At 40.7% G+C, this 17,799-nt stretch overlaps 1 protein-coding gene across 2 annotated transcripts in view; it reads right to left on the bottom strand.

Moving 5' to 3' along the window:
* LOC121304992 (SET-binding protein-like) overlaps positions 1-17,799 on the bottom strand; it is an 82,109-nt gene that overhangs the window by 9,256 nt on the left and 55,054 nt on the right. For both annotated transcript variants that reach the window (XM_041236467.1, XM_041236459.1), the window contains exon 3: positions 11,819-15,287. In XM_041236467.1, the coding sequence (XP_041092401.1) occupies positions 11,819-15,287 (3,469 nt within the window). The remainder of the gene's footprint in view (positions 1-11,818; positions 15,288-17,799) is intronic.

The following is a 17,799-nucleotide window of genomic DNA, read 5'->3' as shown; positions in this document are numbered from 1 at the left end:
GCTTAATCCCCCCTACCCTGAACCAAACGTACAGGCTTAATCCCCCCTATCCTGAACCAAACGTACAGGCTTAATCCCCCTCCACTGAACCAAATGTACAGGCTTAATCACCAAACCTGAACCAAACGTACAGGCTTAATCCCCCCTACCCTGAACCAAACGTACAGGCTTAATCCCCCCTACCCTGAACCAAACGTACAGGCTTAAATCACCCCTACCCTGATCCAAACGTACAGGCTTAATCCCCCCTATCCTGAACCAAATGTACAGGCTTAATCCCCCCTATCCTGAACCAAACGTACAGGCTTAATCACTAACCCTGAACCAAAAATATGCACTCCTCGTTCTGCATCTTTAACTTTATGTTTCTCCACTAAATACTGCCCAAGCATTTTTAAAATGAGAAAAGGTACTTTATTTATGCAACTAGATTCCGTTTCTTGTACAAAACAATTCCCACAATCCAGCAACACAAAGCTGCGCATGAAAAACGCTGGGATGTGAGCAGTGTGAGGGGTAGATAAGCATTGTATCATTTGTGATACAGAAACGGGCTAATTATGTTTTATCTTTCTTATATTTATACCCATCTACCTATAAAATATTTACACTTCTCTGTGAAATTAAAAAAACAAAAAAAACAACATAATGTCCACAAGGTATAAATCTACTAAAATGTACCAACCGTCTTTGCATCTCAGAATCAGCTCCAGGCTGCATAAACGAATGAAAACTCAGACAGTAATGGAAGACAGACCCACTACCCAGATAAGCTGAAGTGAATCATCTGTGGCTCGGTCAAATGATGTAGAAAAAAGTTTGAGTTTTTTAATATTTACTCCCAAAAGACACACCGCACTTTCAGTCAGAGCGAGGTCTCCCGATGTTTAATTGAATCCCTGACAACCCATCTATTCTAAAGTGCCCTGTGGTTCTAGTCAGGATGGTAGTTAAAAGCAGTGCTTCCTGCGGTGTTGTTTCCTTAAGGAGCCAGTGGTTTTAAACTGAACTAAGAGAGCTGTACCCACACTAAAGACTACCTGTCAAAAAATGGAAAAAGAAAAGGTACAGTTTAGTTGTATATTTATGAATTCTAGTCCAGTCATCCTACATTAGTATTCACACTGCATTCGATTTTTGTCAGATGAAGGCAAAGCAAAAATCTTTGCAGCCTGTATAATTCTGGAATAGTTCTTTTGACATTTTATTTCAAATGCGATAGCTGTAAGCAGTGTTTCCCACAGTCCGTGCTCCCTTGATGTCCAATAATTCAGGAATTCGGTTAATTTACTGCAAGGCCACATTGACAGGAAAAACTGTATAAAAAGGGCCGTTCACTTATTCACCGTTTTCAAGGTTTTTTGGATAAGACTGAGGGAGCAGTATGATCGATTGACTTTTTAATATTCCACAACTGTAATAAGCTTGAAGGTTTTATTTCACATAAGATTTTTATAAAATCAAGTTTATACTTTTATATGTTCCCCTAACAATTTCAATAGCTAATAGACTCTGCTGTTGCTTTTATAATGAAGCTTTTTAAAGCAATAATCCTTAGGTCACTTTTAATAAGGTTTTCAGCTTTTACAGTGCGGCTGTAAATCAAAGCAGAACACAGCCGGAGCACAATTTGTGATTCACACTGGGTGTCATTGTAATTTAAATCAGCGTAATGTGTTGTATAACACACTCTGTGGTATAACGGTGACATTTTTGTTATTTACACCTGCTTGCCCATAACTCTCGCTGATGCAACACAAAAAAGACATGGAACATTAAAGATTTCAGTTGAAATGAAGGTCTGATAGTATTACCTAGTGTACTACGTATCTTAAGATAAGGTGTTGTATGAAAGCATTTTAAGCAGGGATTCAAGAAGGTTAGGCCATCTGTGTTTAATATGCCTCAGAATTACAGGTAACACCTGCCAAATGAAATGCGGTTTACAAAAAGGTTGTAAAATAAAAAAAAAATAAAAAAACCAACAACAACATTGAATTTTATGGTACAGATTCCTCGAGTTGCACTACTGGCAGTAAAGCAGTTAAAAAGCAGTCACGGTTCCCAAACAGATCACTATCACTTGCCTATTAACCACAAGTCCACATATCTCATTCTGTAGGGCGAGCTGTCCAGGCATCAGGACTAAAAGCTATTGAGCATCTGCAGGATAAGCAGGACAGGAGTTAATGCAGACTATCAACACTTCCAGGTCAAGATGCCAAGCTACAGCACTGCAGTCACAGTGGGGTGAGGAAATATACCTCCTTCAACATATTTAGATATGATCAGCAAAGCTGTGTGTGCTTTTTTTCCTAACAATTTCGCATCAGGGATTTGCATGAGGCAGGGGGAACGAATCTGAGTTAGTGGAGTATTTTACAGCTCAAGTAAAGGTCATGTGTAATGACTGTTAAAGGGAACAGAGGAGCCATTTCCATAATGAGCACAGCTGCAACATTCACCACTATATTGTTTAGTTTGATCTCCCGCCCGCCTCTACCTCTTGCCCAAAATAAATCCCTATTCAACTGACACCCCCTTAGTGGGCATATTGATGGCATTCTCAATAGATTTTATTGTTGCAACTGCACTCTTCACACCAATTTAAAAAGACAGCTTCACAAAACAAAACAAAAATAAAAAACACACAACACTCTGCACACAAATTGTAAAAATAAACACTGCAGAGATGACCCTGATAATGTGGCAACATTCTTCATTTGCTTTTAAAATCAAGAGTTTTAAATCAACCCTTCCTTCCTGCTCCTTAACCTCCATTAAATCGCCAAAATCGTTGTGCAGGCTTCCTCTTTTCCAACAAGCCATGTAGAATTGACATTCATTTTCAAAGGGGTCCGTCACAAGCCATTTATCCTCTGAATCTCTACCTGCACACTATGTTTTTCATTAGGGACACTGATTTATGGACTTGCCACTGCGCTCCTTCTCCCTCTTTAATGCAGAGGCCTACTTCCTGTTGTCATGGTAACTGCAGCCCAGAGTTCAAGGTTAAAATATTCCCTGAACACATTTACTGTCAAAGCACAGATTCTAGCTGTGTATTTTTATTGACTTCTGAAGGGCACTGAAAGGTCAAAAGACAGCTCTGTCACAGATCTCTGCTTTGAGGGCAAGTCAATATTTTGTGCTCCGAAAGGCTCATCGGATGTTTGGAGACCTCGTTGGTCAATTACAGACCTTGAGAGTAACAAGGAACATAGTTGACATTTCACCTCTTTTCCGGTCTAGTGGCTAAACAATATGCTCAATGTCTCTGCAGAAGTTAACTGTCTGCAAATAAAAAAGACCCACGGGTCACAATGAGTGAATGCAACACATAGGACCCTATTCACAAAACGTTAGGACTACTTTAGGCCTTTTTTTTTTTTTTAAAGCCCTGTATTTATTTGAAAAGTGTGAATACTACTGAGCAGAAGGAAGCAAGTTTTCTTGCAGGACAACCTTGTACTTGGCTTGATTCATGCCAATGCTGCCAGATTCCAGCCTTGCTGAAGCCTTGAGAAAGACTGGTGGAGAGCATGCCAAGACGCATGAAAGCTGTGCTTGAAAATCAGGGTTATTCCACCAAATACTGATTTCTGAACTCTTCCTAAGTTAAAACATTAGTATTGTGTTGTTTAAAAATGAATCTGAACTTATTGTCTTTGCATTATTCGAGGTCTGACAACACTACATCTTTTTTGTTATTTTGACCAGTTGTCATTTTCTGCAAATAAATGCTCTAAATGACAATATTTTTATTTGGAATTAGGAAGAAAAGTTGTCAGTAGTTTATAGAATAAAACAAAAATGTTCATTTTACCCAAACACATACCTATAAATAGTAAAACCAGAGAAACTGATAATTTTGCAGTGGTCTCAATTTTTTCCAGAGCTGTATACACACATACACACATACACACACATTGAATAGGACCCTTAAATGGTTTCACATTCATTTCTTCAGGTAGTAAAGTATTTGATGATTCAGTTATCTTGGAAGGCACATAAATGACCAGAAACAATTCTAAAGATCTACAGATTGAGCACTAACTAGTTTTGTGTGTGTGTGTGTGTTTAACATTACTATCTAATCAAGTGGAAGATAACACCACTAGGAATCCAAATTGCCAGCACAAAAATGAAGAGAGAAGCATAAAACAAAAAATGTATTTCCAATTTCTGTTCTGCTGTGTAAATTAAACTGGCTAACAGCGTCAATCACAAGCACCTGCTTAACAAAGGCCACAGAGAACCCCAAGCCAAATGATAATTAAACTAACATACTGCTTTGTGTGTGTGTGTGCGTGTGTGCGTGCGTGTGGCCTGTTTGACAACATCGTCGCATTCTGTTCCTGGGCAGGAAGTAATCAGGAGAAACAACTACAAGGTCTTTTAACAAGAGTAATAGGTTCCTACCAGTCAGCTGGAATGAGAAGAGAGTAAAGACTAACGCTCACAATGAATTCCTGAAAGCATAAATGTTAATAGCTCTTGCAGGAATCTACGTTTGTATTGTGTTCACAGAGGGAAGCCGTAGATTTCCAGCAAGAGCTCCTAACAGTTGTTCGTGTATATATTTTAATACAGAAAAAATCATAATACAGCGTGATATTACATTTCACTAGACCAGTCAGATCAGTCACTGCAGAATAAAATATAGTGGCACAATCTACAGCTCTGGCCAAAAGCTTTGCATCACCTAGAATCTTAGGACCAAGACATAATTAAAAAAAACAAAAAAAATTCATACATTTTAGTTTCTTGATGTTTTACTATGATCGCAAAAGTGTACCGGAAGCCATAACAGTAGTACAGTGTTTCATGTTAGATTTTGAGATGTCACATTTTTCAACTGTCAGTTTTTCATTATGTATATGGAAAACTACAAAGCAGTTTGTAATTCAATATGTTAACATAACATTATAGCTGTAAGACAGTAAAGAGCAGTGGCTCTCAATGGTTTAGTAAGACAGTAAAGAGCAGTGGCTCCCAATGGTTTAGTAAGACAGTAAAGAGCAGTGGCCCCAATGGTTTAGTAAGACAGTAAAGAGCAGTGGCTCTCAATGGTTTAGTAAGACAGTAAAGAGCAGTGGCCCCAATGGTTTAGTAAGACAGTAAAGAGCAGTGGCCCCAATGGTTTAGTAAGACAGTAAAGAGCAGTGGCCCCAATGGTTTAGTAAGACAGTAAAGAGCAGTGGCTCTCAATGGTTTAGTAAGACAGTAAAGAGCAGTGGCCCCAATGGTTTAGTAAGACAGTAAAGAGCAGTGGCCCCAATGGTTTAGTAAGACAGTAAAGAGCAGTGGCCCCAATGGTTTAGTAAGACAGTAAAGAGCAGTGGCTCCCAGCCCCTGTCCTGGAGACCCCCTGTCTGAAATTGTTTTCAGCTCTTAACAACTGCATATTTCAAGTTAGCTATACCATTTTATAAGTAACTTGAAATCTGCAACTGTTTAAGAGCTGAAAACAATCAAAAAGGTCTAGTTAAGAAAATGATCTGTTTAATTAAGGGTCTAGTTAAGTAATTGAGAGCTCGGTTGGAATGAAAACCAGCAGACACAGTGGGTCCCCAGGACTGAGGTTTGAAACCACTAGTATAGAGCATACTTTTTGTATTGCTTTTTATCTACAACACTGCCACTGGTTGTTAAGCACAGCTAAGAGCTGATTTTCTGGCTACCTCCTGCCAACACTTCACCACTAAGATCCTTCCCAAAGGCATCAATAAGTGGATCACACTCTCTCATCTCTAGTGCTGTAGTTCACTCCGGGGAACAAACAACAAGATGACAGCACAGAAAAGCTCTAGAAAGATCATGAATACCAGAACCGAAACACAGGCAACAGTCTCCAGAGGACATGCAAAGTAAGGTACGAACTTTACATCAAAAGTACCAGCAGTACTTGAATCAATTGTACATACGCGTGGTGTCTGATGTGCAGCACAGCACCGGTCGAGTGCATGCATCAAAGGACAACCTAGTTAACCTTGTGAAACAATGCTACCGCGTCACAGCTACAGGGCAGCATGTATTCACATACAGAAACGTGCACAACATTTTAAAATAACAGGAGACAATCACTGGGAGTTCAAGCGAGTGCTTTTCACTTTCCACACTTAGGGCTTGCTTTTCAGAGCTTGGTAACTTGGTAAAAGGTGTGCGCATATTTACTTCAACATGGACACTGAAACACAACCTAGCAAGAAGTTTAAATGCAAAAGGAAAGCAGAGTTATACTCTTGAAATCAATACAAAGGTCAGAGCTGTTCGTTGCTACTACTCTACTTAGAAATAAGATTTCACGTTTGACAGGAGTGGATTCAGTGCCTTTAGCCTTGTTTCTGTAAAGGCCAATGAGGGAAGCATGTATGAGGCCTTCATTATCAGCATGGGCTGCAGCTTTCACTCAGACATCATGTGAGCTATGGTCTGTTGGAAACTGGGCAGCCTTCCCTTCAGTTTTGTACAAATTATTTCGACGCTGTCTCTCATTTCATTTAACCTTGCTCTGGCTGTTTCTTGCTGTTGGTACATAATTGACAAGTAGGCTTCCTCTTTTATACAAACAAATGATGAAGATCTATGCTGTGACCTCAACTCGGTATGCTGGGCAGCTCCTTGTTGACAGCAGAAAGCAGCAACATTATAAATGCATCCAATCGTAAAACTGGAATGCAGTTTGTACGAGGGCAGTAACACAGGCCCAGTACGCGGATCGATAAAGGCAGAGGTTCAGTAGATCACAAGCACAGTCCTGGAAAGACTTCCTCTAAAGACTGAAAACTTTGTTTCTGCAATTTTATTTGATGGTTCCTATATACACAAGGTGGTATGTCTGTCTGGCACAAACACGTTTTAGGAAAAATTTGTTTGAAATCTAACTCCTTTAATAGCAAACTGAAAAACTAACAAAAAGTGGCCAACCAGTATTTCTGGCTTATTGAGAATATTTCTTCCCTGCAACATGCTAGATAATTGATGTTAAAAGAGCAGGACTCGGTCAAAACAAACAAACCAAGTGTGCAGTTTCCTTCCCAATCCAGATATTATTTTCATCAAAATTAGACGACGGGAATAATGGAATACAAGTGTGTACCAAACATGGAAACAACTTAAAAACAATAAAGTCACATGGAATGTGAACAACCATATCCGAAGGTCATGTCACTGGCACATTTGCATGCAGTAGCGTAACATTACAAATATGAAGTCTGAATCTCAAATGCATCTCATTATGGCAGCGCAGAGACAGCTGGTAGATTTACCCTCCAGGAATGTGTAAAAACAGAACCTGACCAGTGGTTTGGAAACAGCCCATGTACTACTCTATACTGGCATATTACTCACATAAACAACACACACTCATTTGCCACTGGGTGAGGTGTGAACGACTCTTTAAAAAAGGGCCCGTCAGTTGAAAACGAGTATGTGCTGATGGCTAGACAGCAAGGAAGTGCAACTGGAATTCACCCAGAATGTTAGAAATCACACGAGGAGGCATCTCATTTGAACTGAACCCACCCACAGGGTAAGTAACCCTGGACACCACAGCATCCTCAAGAGAAAGATCTGTGAAAACAAGTGTGTGCGTCACGCTAATCCACAAGCCAACCCATTTACAATCCTAGCTTAATGCCATTTCATTATCTAAGCATTACACAGAATCTGTCCAGCAGAGGGAGTCACAATCAAACATGATCAGGACCAGAAAGATGCTCTTAAAATCATACCCGTATTCTGGAGAGATCAAGAAGACACAGTCAACACACCAAACAATGGCAATAAAAAAACAAAACACGCAACAACTAAAACAAAACTGCCTTCTGGTTAGTACTCCATGAAGAATGTAACAATACGTACCAAATCATCAAAATTTATGTTCTTTACTTTGAGGAACAACAATCCCAATCAGACTTAAAGGAAAATCTGACCCAGAACAAATCAGAGAGACAAGTCTAAAACAGGACGAGGAGGAAGAAAGTGGCTGATTACACCCCTGACCTAAGATGCACAAAATACAACAACTGACATGCTTTCCAGAAACAAAATTGAGAGTGTCTTGTATTCGACAGGTTTGTCAAAGAATTTTGAGGGAAATGTCCCACTGATTGATCCTCTTGGGCTGGGTTTGGTGGTGGCAGGGATGAGACAATTGCTGCACAATGTCCTAAATAATTGTGTGTTTTTCATTTGTATATTTATTTTAAATTAAATGAATTAAAAAGGCAGACGTGACAAAATTATATAAATAAAACTAACGAATAATCCTACAAGAGAAAACGATTTAGTCTCTGCAATTTTTCTTAACAAATGAGAGTCAAGGGCACAGCTGTGGCACGATTTTCTATGCATGCATGTAAAAAAAAAAAAAAAAATCCTTTTAATTTTAACTAGTTAAAATTCTGTGAAGTGCAGAGAACGTATGTGATTCAACTCCCCCCCCCCCCCCCCCAAGGGAGTGGGAATGTAATCTAAGTGAGCCCTGGGCTTCCAATTCCCTTCAGTAGAGTAGGCCAGATTCATTAAACTCCTGGCTTCTTTCCAGGTTTTTTAACACAAGAAGCCATTACTACATTTCTGCAGAAAATAAATCAGAAAATGAGTGAATCATATATCTCTCAGAGGCTGGTGGTTGAGGGGAGGGGGCTTTAAATAAATACATAAATAAAAAGTCTGATGATGTTTAATTTATCTATCTATACATATCATCTTTAATAGTAAATAGATTTTTGTTGTTGTAGCTCTGAATAACCTGCATCTGACTGGTTACATACTAATCACTATCAGAAAGAGTTCAAACACATAGCAATCAATAAACAGATACGCCCGCTTCCTCTTCTGGGAATTCATTCCAGCCAGATAACTCAATGTATTTATACAACTAACAAACGTTACAATTCCATTTTAAATATGGCACCACTATTCTAAAAGCAATTTTCAAAATAAGAAATAAAAAATTGTCACAGACAACAGTTTGTTTCTGGAATTGTATGTAATTCTACAATTGCACTAAAAAGTTATCATGCACACAGTTATTCTTTTTATTGAATATTTTTTAAAAGCTGATAAAATGAGCCATGGTATGTTACATCTCTCATATTACATAACAGTTTTATACCACAATCCTCTTATACAACACAAGTAGTGTTAATCCCGGGGCACACAGCCTGACTCAAGCCGTCGGGACTCCTCTCAACTGGCTGTAGTGTCTGGATGAATTGTAGCAGTGTGTGTGCCCTTAAAACCAAGACTATCCAGATATCAGTCAGCATGTCTTCAGATCTGAACATTAAACATGTTGAATCGTTTTCAGTCACAGTTTCGTTCAGATCAGTCTGTCTGTGTGCGGCGATTGCTGACCAAGACTGACTGAGACCGATTGATTAGTCATAAGGGTGTCAACCAATGGTGAAGCAGGTTTAAGTGACGTAGCTTGACATGTAACTTGTCATACAAGATGGCGGAATATTGACAGCTTTAGTTCCACAGGTAAAAATACATTAGTCTCGAGTGTCCCAAATTAAAAACATACCAGATATGTACTTGAACAGTGTTTTAGGCGTTTACTAATCAAAGGTAAATTATCAATTTACCTTTTTATTATCAAATCTACTGGCAGCCTATATTTTCTTACTGAGCTAAAACAGAAGTAACCGGTGCAGTAGACAGACTGTACAAGAAGTCAAACACTGCCTGAAATGTTAGCACGGTGTAAATGGTCAATAGTTAAATTAATAGGCTAAGCGCTTCTTTTGGTTGCATCGCCGCGCTGTCTCTGCCGTCCAATCAGCATACGATGCCATGCATAATATATGAGGGTCGTGATGTTGGGCTGAGTTAAGACAAAAATGTGTACAGGGCAGTATTAATTAAATCTGCATGCATAGTAACCACCAGGATCTAGTTGTGGTCAGTTTAATTCAGTCTTAGTAGGGTGAGACACCCAGTCAGGAAAAACTCAGTTGTGACGTCAAACCAAAACTGAGCACAACTGATCACAGAATCTGTGCAAACTCAGATGAGAGGAGTCGGGACAACTCGAGTCGAGCTGTGTGTGGCGGGCTTTACACTGGGGGGTGGATGCGGGTGGACTCTGTCCACACACTTTTTGATGAAACTCCATCTTCACTGTTATTTATCTTGAATAGTAGCCTATTTTATTTCTCCTCAATCTTTCATTGTTTAATGTTCCTGACGCAGCTTTTCCTTGTAGTGTGTGTGTGTGCTCTCTGGAGCTCTGGAGCTCACACCGTCGCTGGAGTCTTTGGGCTGAAATTGATAAGCGGCACTGCGAACTGGTTTTTAGAGGGCAATTACATTTAATTTTTAAAAAAAAATGTTATCACATAATAACATGTGTTGATTCGGTTAAGACATTTGTATTTTTTCTTCCAAAACTAAACAGAGACAGACTGAAAAAACAGCATTTGCACTGCCTCCCTCCCTCATTGATCCTGCGTTCCTAGCCAGATCTCTCGATTTGCTGAAAATAATTGTGAAAGCTTATAATACAATGCAAAAGTTACTTAATATTGTGTCGGTACTTACAAAGACACTGCACACCCGTGTTTACAGGCTATGTGATCTGTGATGTCTGAATGGTCTTTATAGTTGTTATTGTAAAAGCACTTTGGGATACTATATTGTCTGTAAAAAGGGCATAAGTGTTAGGCTATTGTCAGATTTCTTTTAAGCTTCAGTTTGTATTTGCGACCTGCAATTGCATCATTTCTTTGTAAAGAGGTTTAGGACCCTTATAATGAAGGACACTATCTAACAAAGATTATGATAACCGTTACTATTATTAGTGGTAGTATTATTATCATATTATTAATAATTACACCAACGATGGAAAGCAGGAAGGATGTTCAATGTGTGTCTATATGTGACGTCAAGGCCTTGTTAGTTGCCTCTCTCTCTCTCTCTTTGTGGACGATATATCTTTGTTCTCTGGTTTTAAATAATCATTGTCTAACATGTATTTAAACATTATACCAGACATTTACTGCCTGTAATATAATAACTGTTTTAAGTTTTAAATGCTTAAACAATTCTCTCTGGGACCAGTTAGATGTGAATAGTCAGATTGTTTTCCAAATGGCTTAATGTGGGTACATCTGGCATTAACATTTATGAAAATCCAGTATTACAAGAAATATAGCCTTGCAGCCAAATAATATATTTTTCAAGAACAGGCAAGGAGAGCCCTCCTAGTTTAGAGAGTGAGAGTTTCCTTTTCTTTATTCTGTGCTGGGAATAAACATTTTTCCATCCAACTAACAGTATGGTTTTCATGGACACAAGCTCTCCAATGATTATCTTCATTTTTTTTAGGTGTAAAACTGACTGCTTTACCCCTGGACCTCACTGGGGGCCTGATAGGTCCAAAGACCCCTTTCTCATAGAAAAACGTGCGCAGTTGCTCCATATTGCGTAACTCTATAGTCCACTCACTATTTTCTGTAGGGGTCTTACCCTGAACACAAGTGGACATACATTCTATGTGATAAAAATGTTATGAAAACATGTGACCAATAGATACCACTGTGATGTCAACCAACATTCTGCCTCATGAAGGAACAGCTTTTTTCGCTTTCGAGTTTAATTGTTAAAAGTATGTGATTGCAAGAGTATGAGATTGCTTTTATGATGATTTATCTTCATCTGAACCAGGAATCCGCTGCAATAATGCGAAAAGGAAAATACAGCAAAACAAACACAAGTGTTGGACAGAGACACTGAACTCTGTACTTGTATTAATGGCTCAAGGCATTTGAATAGCATGCAATATGAGCAATACATATGTCCTTACTTGTTGATGCTACTGAAGGGGATTCGTACATCTTCTCACTACGGCCACTCTTAAATGGGCCCATGTTCTGCTCCCGATACACCCCAAAGCTTTCCAGGCTCCGTCTCCTGCCCCCAAGGCTAGATTCACTATCCCTGGAAGCTTGCAAGTCCCCGAACAAGTCAGCCTCTTGCCTGCCCCTGGTGCCTTCAGAGTGCCGCCGGCTGCAGGGATCATAGAAGTCTCCAGCTGGCTCGGCTCTGTCTCGAGTACGCTTCCATTGCTGAGACTCTGAGAGGGACAGCATGGAGAGGGTGTCTACTTCAAACATGTTTCTGGAACTCCTTGGCAGCGCATCTGTGTTTTGCTGGTGTCGCTGCTTCTCCTTATGTTTAGTCAAGGAGGGTTCTTTGTCAGACATTCCTAGTCTCTCGCTCAACAGGCTCAAGTAGCTGGGGTTCTTGGCTCCACTGAAGAGTCCCCCAAGATCCTCCCTCTGCGAGCCAGAGAGCTGGTCATCCTTGTGCTTGTGTTTGTGCTTATGTTTGCGCTTGTGGAGGCGGCCACTAGGCAGGCAGCTGCCCCCAACCTTAGGAGCCCCAAGGGTGGACTGGGAATCATCTATGCCAGTGGAGGGCCCCTGGTGGGTACCATGTTTGGTCTTGTGTTTGGCAGTGGCAGTTAACTTCACATGAGCACCAGAATGGAACTGGGGAGGAGGGACTGCTGGTCTCATGAATGGGGAAGCTGCTGCCCCAAGAGTGTGAGGCAGGTACAAAGGAGTTGGATACTGACCATAGTAGCCCAGGTTCATCATATTGGTGGCAATAGGCATTGACGTATAAGGCATTGCGTAGGGTGCATAGTAATTGCCGTTGGGAATTGGGTACCCAAACCCTTGGAGGAAAGGCATCTTTGTCATCGGCTCATTGGCTTTGGCCGGCCTGCCACGTCTCTTCTTGGACTTTACCTCGGAGTTCCTGCGAAGGTAGTGCAGAGGGTCATAGGGGAAGTATGGCACAGGATAGTAGTGGTCAAAGTTGACCCGGAAGATGCTAGGGTATGAGTTTTCATGATAGAAGGTGTAGCTCCGGTGGGAGACACGGAAGACCTGGAACTTTCCAATAAGTTCTTCCAGGTCAGCCAGAAACTGCAGGTCGTCTCGGCTCTGGAGACCCTTCCGTTTGCGCCGGTGCTTCTGCTTTTTCAGGCTTTCGTGGGACAGGTAGGTCTCTACTGCTACCGCAGTCCCGTGCTTGGGGCAATGCCCTCGCTTGGCTTTGTTGGTGGCCTGAAGTGCAGCAGCAGCTTCTGAAGGATCCAGGGTGCAGAAATCAAAGGAGTACCTCCTGCGGGATGCTGGACCTTTCTCGGCCTGATCAGAAGTGCTATTGTTGTCAGTGCCAATCCCACTGTCACTTGGAATGGTCTCCTCACTATGGGACTCGCTGATGGGAGACAGGGTCACCTCCTTTAGAGAAGCCACTTCAGAGAGATGGGAAGGTGAGTTGGCCATAAGCCTTGGAGGAGAAAGCTTCCAGCTGCTGCCGTGTAAACCCTTAGGAGCTTTGGTGGGTAACGCACTGATGGGCTGCAGGTTTGGCATGGTCTTTAGCTCCTGCAAACTGGTCTCAGTGCTGGCAGGGCTTAGGTTCCCACCAGGCCCCACAGCTTGGACAGCAGGAGGCTGTGCTGACCCAGGTAAAGGCATCCCGGCTGCAGGCTGTGGGTTGGAAGGCACTGCTGGGTTCTCATACTGTCTTAGAACAGGCACAGGGTGCTTTTCACTGACTTTGTGCTCTTCTTGCTGGAGGTGCACCTCGGCTCTGGGCTTTCTCCCCCTCTTTTTGCCGATGTAGATGGTCCCTCGCTTGCTCACATTAATCTGCTTGCCTAGCCGAGCTTCAATCGTTGATGCCACAGTGGTACCTGCACCTGACAAGGGGACCTTAGACTTAATAGCCAAGCTGCTGCTGGTAGTAGAACAAGATAGGATCTCATTCAGGATATTCGTTCTTTTAACCATTTTCATCTTGTTAATTGTCCTGATGGTTTTCTTATCTAGGACACCCACGTTCCTCACTTTTTTATTTAGCTTCACATGGTTCGCAGGTGCCTCATTTGCTGAAGCAATCTGTACCAGCTTTGCCAAACTCCTTTTCTTCCTCCTTTTCTTCACAGCCCCTGGTGGCTCCCGTGCAATAGGACTTATGGGACTGGTAGAGGTGCCCTCATGTATAGTCTCAACTGTTAGTAAGGGCTGCTTTTTGGGCCGTCCCCTCTTCTTCTTGAGTGGAGTGATGACTGTTAGACTATCTGTGTTGGTATACAGTGGGCTTGAGGGGGTGATGGGAAAGGCTGATGGTGGTTCTACAACAGTGGTCAAACTGTTGCCATTAGTCTGCAGGCTGGTATTTTTTGACTTGATTGATGTCCATCTCTGCTTGGCCTTTTGCTTTGTACGTTTGACTTCAGCCTGCATGCACCTGGACCTACCAGCTTCCACAAACAGTTTAGGTCTCCCAACAACTCCTTGTTTTCGAAGTCTGCTTCTACCATTCTCAGGGGTCTCACCTTGGGTCATTTCAACAGCTTCAGGCTGTCCTTCCTTCTCGTCAACTCTGGATGTTCTCAGTTCCTTCTTGTTAAAGCAGGTGGGAGACAAGTCTAAAAAACTCTTACTGCCTTCATCTTTTTCAGCCAGCTTAGACAGAGTCTTTTCTGCTGAATTCTCCAAGGGGAATTGACCTTTCAATGATTGTCGATATCTCCTCTTCCGTCTTGGTTGCCCTGTGGAAGCCTGTGTCTGGACAGAAATGGACCCCCGCATACTATCTCCCTCCTTCTCCTTGCCATTCCCAGTGAATGCACTGTCTCCACTGGGCAGCTCCCTGGTTGTTTTATCAGGCTGTACATACTTCTCTGTGATATTCTCTTGGTTCTTACCCTCAGACTCCTTTGTGGCCACATTAATCCACTGCCTCCCCAGGTTCTGGGATCCAAGGCTCCTGATGGAGTCCTTTCTGCCATACTTTCTCTTAATGTTTCCAAACATTTGTTCAGCAACTTCCTGTATGACCCTCTTGTGATTCAGCATGGAAAGACTCATCCCGGTGCTTTCAGGCTGGTTGGAAGCCTGTGGTATAGAACCCATTCCTGGTGTCCGTATTATTGTGCCAGTCACCTGGCTGGAAGTCGCAGTGCGGAATGGACTAGCTGCAGGGCCCCCACTGGACTTATTTAGCTGTTGTTTAGGTAGCATGGCCACGGTATCTGCAGCAGAGCTCTTACTCATTCCGGTTGTTTCTCCAATAGGTTCAGTTTCTGTCCCAGTACCTTGGGAGTTGGATCCTCCTGCTGGTGTTGTGGACCACTCCAGATGATGCAGAGTGTTCTTTGACTGGTACTTTGGTTTCATTGTTTCCCCAGAGAAGTCTACCTGAACTTCTCCTTCATTATGCTCAGGAGGTTTGTACGGTTTTTCGTAGATCTGTTGAGGAAGAATAAAAAAAAATAAATTAAGCTTATTGACACTGGATTTTTACAACAGTAGTTTCTAAGGCAGAGGTTAATGCATATTAATAATAGTTATTATTTACTTTATATAGAATACATCTGCAATGCTAGAACTCTCAATAACATGACAGTTTGAGGTACAGTTGAAATTAGGTTTTGTGATTACTTCTCCTCTTTGCATTTCACTGATCGGACCAGGTACTTCTACATCTGAAGTAAAAAAAATCACTAAACAAAAAAGTGTGGATGACTACCCACACACCTGAGGGAAAATAAAGAGAAAGGCATGTTGCTTTTATACAACTGATCACATAGCATTCCAACAGTAATTTAGTATCATGTCCAGTAGTTGTCAACAGTACACCGGCCTATTAGGTACCATTTTGATCTGTTGCAGTGTTAGGGACTTGTTTCCCAGGAATATTGATTGGAGTTCCTTCTAACTGTTGTGCTGTGAACCAAACCCGCCCCATGTGATGAGGAAATCCTATTTATTTACCGATAACAGGCACTCAACTTGGTAAGCCACTAGGGGTGTTAATTGTTTAAACATTAGTAAAGTGTCAAACATTTTTCATTTTGCTTAGCTGTTTAAACTTTTTTTTTTTTGGTCTACTTTCTATCTTTGTAACAGAGACCAAAAGTAAAACATAGGTTGTGCTCTGCAGAGCTTAGTTACAAAGGCAATACAAGAACAACATTAAAGCACGTGGAAATAAAGTATCCTGTAACCTGAGCTGACATTCTACTGAGGGAAATCTTAGGTTTCACACTATAGCTGGCAGTATTTATATGACTCTTGGTATTTACTATTCAACCTCCAAATCTATGTTACACGGCAAACCAACAGAGAAAATTATGGAGTCTTTTGTACTTTACCAGAATTTACATGAGCAGAATTTTGCACTGATGATGCAAAAAAAAAAAAACGAACAAGGACACGACCTCCGAGTCCTCATAGTTAGTTACGACCATGTCTACGATGTTAATGCTCGCCCTCTAATCAAAACAGACAAATATCGTACCACCAACACTACTACTTTTTCATATTGCTTCACTTTTTTTATACATTTATTTATAATAGGGCCTCTGATTTTCGGTGTTTTACCCCGACTTTTCTACTCTCCTTTAAGAATTAAACTGATATCCGTTAAGTCATCCGTGTAGGTCAATCACAATGAAGTAAAATATATTTCATTTAGTTTTTTTTTCTTTTTTTTCTGTGAAACAACTTAAATGGGCTTTTAAAAAAAAAACTCGACCAAGCCTTGATTTTTCATTTACAAGCAGAACATACAATCGAGATTGCAACATGTTAATAAGCAACTAATCTTTATTAAAGCCATAATGAAAAATAAAGTATTTGATGCTGGACACACTTTATTACAATCGTTATGCGTAACTGCATTGACAATAATACAGATGAGTCGCTTCTGATTTTAAACGAAAAAGTAAAACTTATGATTTCAAAGCCTATTTAGTTGTTTCACAGAAAAAAAAAACTGTAAATTACATCAACTTTACTATTAAGGGGAACTGTACTCAAGGTGCTGTAAATAAATGCTCTGTATAGGTAACAAATGCACCTCGCTGCGCCAATTTTGTTAAAAAGTCGAGCGTTTGGCCAGTATTTCAATTTTTCTGTCAGATTTCTGGGTCAGCTGGAAATGCAGGCCACCGCCATATTGGATCCTTTCTGGCCCCGCTGTTACGTCGTATCGTTGACAGTTACATAATATAGGAACGGGACACATGCTCATAAGAATACTATGTGACTACTAATCAACGACAGGACGTCACACGAAGCGCGACAGAAGAGAGCTCCAATACACTCAATGTTAACTTGGTTAAATGGTTTTTATACAATATACTGCTCTAGGAGAGGCTGGAAACGCATCAAGCTTTAGTTCATATGTTTCCTATTGAAATGATTATAGATTAATTTGCATTAGCTTCCCCTTTAACACGTTTCCCAGTTGTGATTGAGATACACAAATGGCTCAAGCAGGTATTAACTGTATTTTTTAAAGGAGAGTAGTAAAGACTGAAAATCAGGAGATCTATTTACAGACATATATACAATAATTTCTAAAAAGCTATTTCAAATCAATCAAATGTATTTTATATAGTGCCTTTCATGCCAAGGCATCCCAAAGCTATCTGTTTAAAATTAAGTAATAGCACTCTCAAAATGTTAGTTTTTATTTTAACATTTAAACTATACTTTTAAAAGTTTCATAAATTAAATGGAATCTAGCATTCATATCACACTGAAGTTGCATGGCTCAATATTACAGCACTTCAGAAGTAGAATGGAAGGGTAAATGAAGGATAGCAGGATAGCACTGGATAAATACACACAGTCCTAGGGAATAACATCTCTTTGCTTAGGAACTGTAAGAGGGCCCATGCACAATAACCCAAGCGCTACCTGGATAATAGTTCAGCAATTCCCTGGACAGCTTATTTGATAGGTGTCAAGTTGC

Source organism: Polyodon spathula, chromosome 2, assembly GCF_017654505.1.
Source record: "Polyodon spathula isolate WHYD16114869_AA chromosome 2, ASM1765450v1, whole genome shotgun sequence".
Lineage (NCBI taxonomy): Eukaryota > Metazoa > Chordata > Actinopteri > Acipenseriformes > Polyodontidae > Polyodon > Polyodon spathula.
Note: the sequence above shows the minus strand (reverse complement) of the source record. Positions and strands in the feature narration are given on the sequence as shown.